This window comes from Eimeria tenella, genomic scaffold, assembly GCF_000499545.2.
Source record: "Eimeria tenella Houghton genomic scaffold, Eth_scaff3, whole genome shotgun sequence".
NCBI lineage: Eukaryota > Apicomplexa > Conoidasida > Eucoccidiorida > Eimeriidae > Eimeria > Eimeria tenella.
This window is the reverse complement of record NW_013542870.1, coordinates 607362-610080: the sequence shown is the minus strand read 5'-3', so window position 1 is coordinate 610080 and position 2719 is coordinate 607362. Positions and strand designations below refer to the sequence as shown.

The window sequence follows — 2719 nt, the reverse complement described above, 5'->3', positions numbered from 1 at the left end:
GCCAAAATGGTGCCACCAGCAGAAACGCCCCACTCACGTGCTAACCAACGTCACATTCATTTCCAACAAAGTACCACTCGCTAGTATGAATGGATCCTGAATGCACGTGTCTCTTCCTGCTGTACATCGCCAAGAGCCACACTCAGTCACTGTTTTTGGTTTGAAAAGCTGTTAGTTTAATTAACTGGTGTATCAGACTTTGCATGTTGTCACTTCACTGAGATGTCGCTGCTCCTTTCGTGCAGTGCGTTGAACAGTGGAAATTCAGGTGGGGCGTATGTGCTGGAAAAAGGCTGCCTATAAATGCGCGTTTGTGTTATTTGTGCTAGAGAAATATGCAGGTAGTTAAAGCCGGAAGATGTGTCATGAAAATTGTGCTGGTGAAGTCTGGTCACGGCAATGTGAACCTCCTGTATGACCCGGTGAAGGCTAGCAGCTGAAATTGTGTAAGTTCGTCCCTCCTTCTTGAAATCAGAAAGCGAAGAAGTGCTCTAATAATAGAAGATGAAGTAAAACGGGCAACAACTGGTCTAAACTTATGGTACAAGCTAAGGTGCTGCCTTGTCGCGGCCTAGTCTCGCGAGCCGGTGCTGCGCTGTTTCGCATATTGGGCATCCGCATGGTCGAGGGCCTTTCCCCACTTTTTCGTCAAATTTATTTGTTTGCAACCGTACTTTTGAGTGTTTAGAGAAAAGGGGCGAAGTATTTCAGCTTTTTTCGCCCCGTATCTACTCTTGAAGGTCGCAACTCCGTTTTTCGTTTGGAGGCTGCGTGGTCACACTTCGGCTAGCGGCAACGTGCACCCAAGCACACTGCTTCTTGCCCGTTTGCTTTTGTGTTTCCGGGGCTATCTTGGCAAAAAATACAAATCACAAGACTCCACTGATAGAGGAGGCTAAGGCCAAGTATCACGGTGTTCGCCCTTCTTCAAGGTGACTCGACTCGCCAGAGCTTACATCTCACCAAATCCGGCTCGTCCACGGGTTGAAAGCAATACACAATGGAGCGGAAAGAGATGAATAAAGGCAGAGTCTTTCCGCAGCACCCATGGAGGTACATTAAGTGAGTGATGCTGCATTATGTTGTCCAGTTCCGGAAGCACGGAAGCGTTGTTGGCCACGCCTGCGTGTGATAGCGCCCACTAAAACAGGTCATGAGCTCATATTAGTGCAGGTAGAAACAGTTTACATATCTATGGGGCCTTCTGTTTGTTGTACCAACATCTCGTGCAGCGCGTCGCCGGCCTCAAACACACCCACAACGCCTACGCCAGACCCCACGAACAGACCTAACCGACCCCTTATACTGCGTCGGTTCGACACAGCTGGCCCGCCAGGTCTTCTATGGCTTTCCTCCAGATCACCGCCACCTACGAACGAACTGCAGAGGCCTCCGTTACAAAGTCAACTGCTTACAAAGAAACGCCCGGAGCACCACTTATGGAGCGGAAATCGAAACCAAAACAACCATGTTGAGGAGGCAGGATATCAGAAGGAGCAGAAGAAGAGATGTGCTTGTGGTACATCGGCGGGCCCGCCGGAAACGCCCACTAGACAGCAAATGGCAGGTGCAGAGCGCCTCAAGCAACAGCCAATGGAAATCCCGATTTCTCTTTTGGAAAGCCCAATGTGCAGTCTTTTTCATGGCTCCTACCCTGTCTCAGTGCGCCCGACAAGGCGAGACAAACAGGAGCCTGGTCTTCTGAAGACCCATCCGCATAGGGCAGCATGGTTAAGAGCCAAAGGCATTACTTCCTTAAGAGTTGTATCCAGCAATTCTAATGAATTTAACAAACTCTTCTCTAAACGAAACGTCGATGAGGACGCCGACTTCTTAGCCTTCATTGAGGTGCTACTGGATGACAAGAAGCGCAGAGAGCGCGCCAATCTCGCTTCATCGAAAGCTAGCCAATCAACTTTTATGTTTTGACCTCTCATGCCACATTGCTGACGATACGTAGCCAATAATTGGTGAAAGCAGTTTAAAGTTCTGTTTTCTTGCCACAGGGCAAAGGCTCTGTAGCCCAATGTGGTTTTTCAATTTTTCAAGTTAGCCGCGTTGTGCTCACGAGGTACCTTGGAGATGCCAGGCTCAAATGGTCGCCTTTTGTCTGGTGAGTACTTGTGTGCACATGCACACTTGCACAGCAGGGCATGAATTTATTTTTTTGCTACGTAGTTTTCTACCTGCGTGTGCGTTTCCAGCGCCCCGGGAGTCCGTGCATAAATGAGCGGAAATAATCGCTTAAATGAGCTCGAATATGAGCGCAGATGCATGGACATTCTATAGGTTTGTGGCTATGCAGCCACAGGACTTTAATCTCATACAGGCTCGTTTATGAGCCATATGTTTTAAGAATATGCACGCTCATACATGCTTCTCGAATTGGCGTCGTCTATTCGCCACATGTGCACGAAACGCCTTTTGGGCCCTATCGAAAAATGTTGCTGGCAGTTTTCGTATTAACTAATGTCGCATTAAGGCACTGTTTGTTTTTTCTTCTGCATTCCGTTTTCTGTTTCATTTTCTCTTCTGACACACAACACCTATCGAAAAATGTTGCTGGCAGTTTTCGTATTAACTAATGTCGCATTAAGGCACTGTTTGTTTTTTCTTCTGCATTCCGTTTTCTGTTTCATTTTCTCTTCTGACACACAACACCTCTTGGAAGTTCGGCGTACGAACTCCTAGAGTTACTCATTTTTGTCCAAGAAGCTAC

General features: G+C 47.7%; 1 protein-coding gene across 1 annotated transcript; it reads left to right on the top strand.

Moving 5' to 3' along the window:
- Nucleotides 1-1194: 1194 nt before the first annotated feature.
- Nucleotides 1195-1929, top strand: ETH_00019690 (uncharacterized protein; the record flags this gene model as incomplete). The annotated part of the gene is made up of 1 exon (XM_013375798.1): nucleotides 1195-1929. One exon carries the CDS (start codon nucleotides 1195-1197, stop codon nucleotides 1927-1929), a length of 735 nt encoding a protein of 244 aa, XP_013231252.1.
- Between the last annotated feature and the right edge of the window lie 790 nt (nucleotides 1930-2719).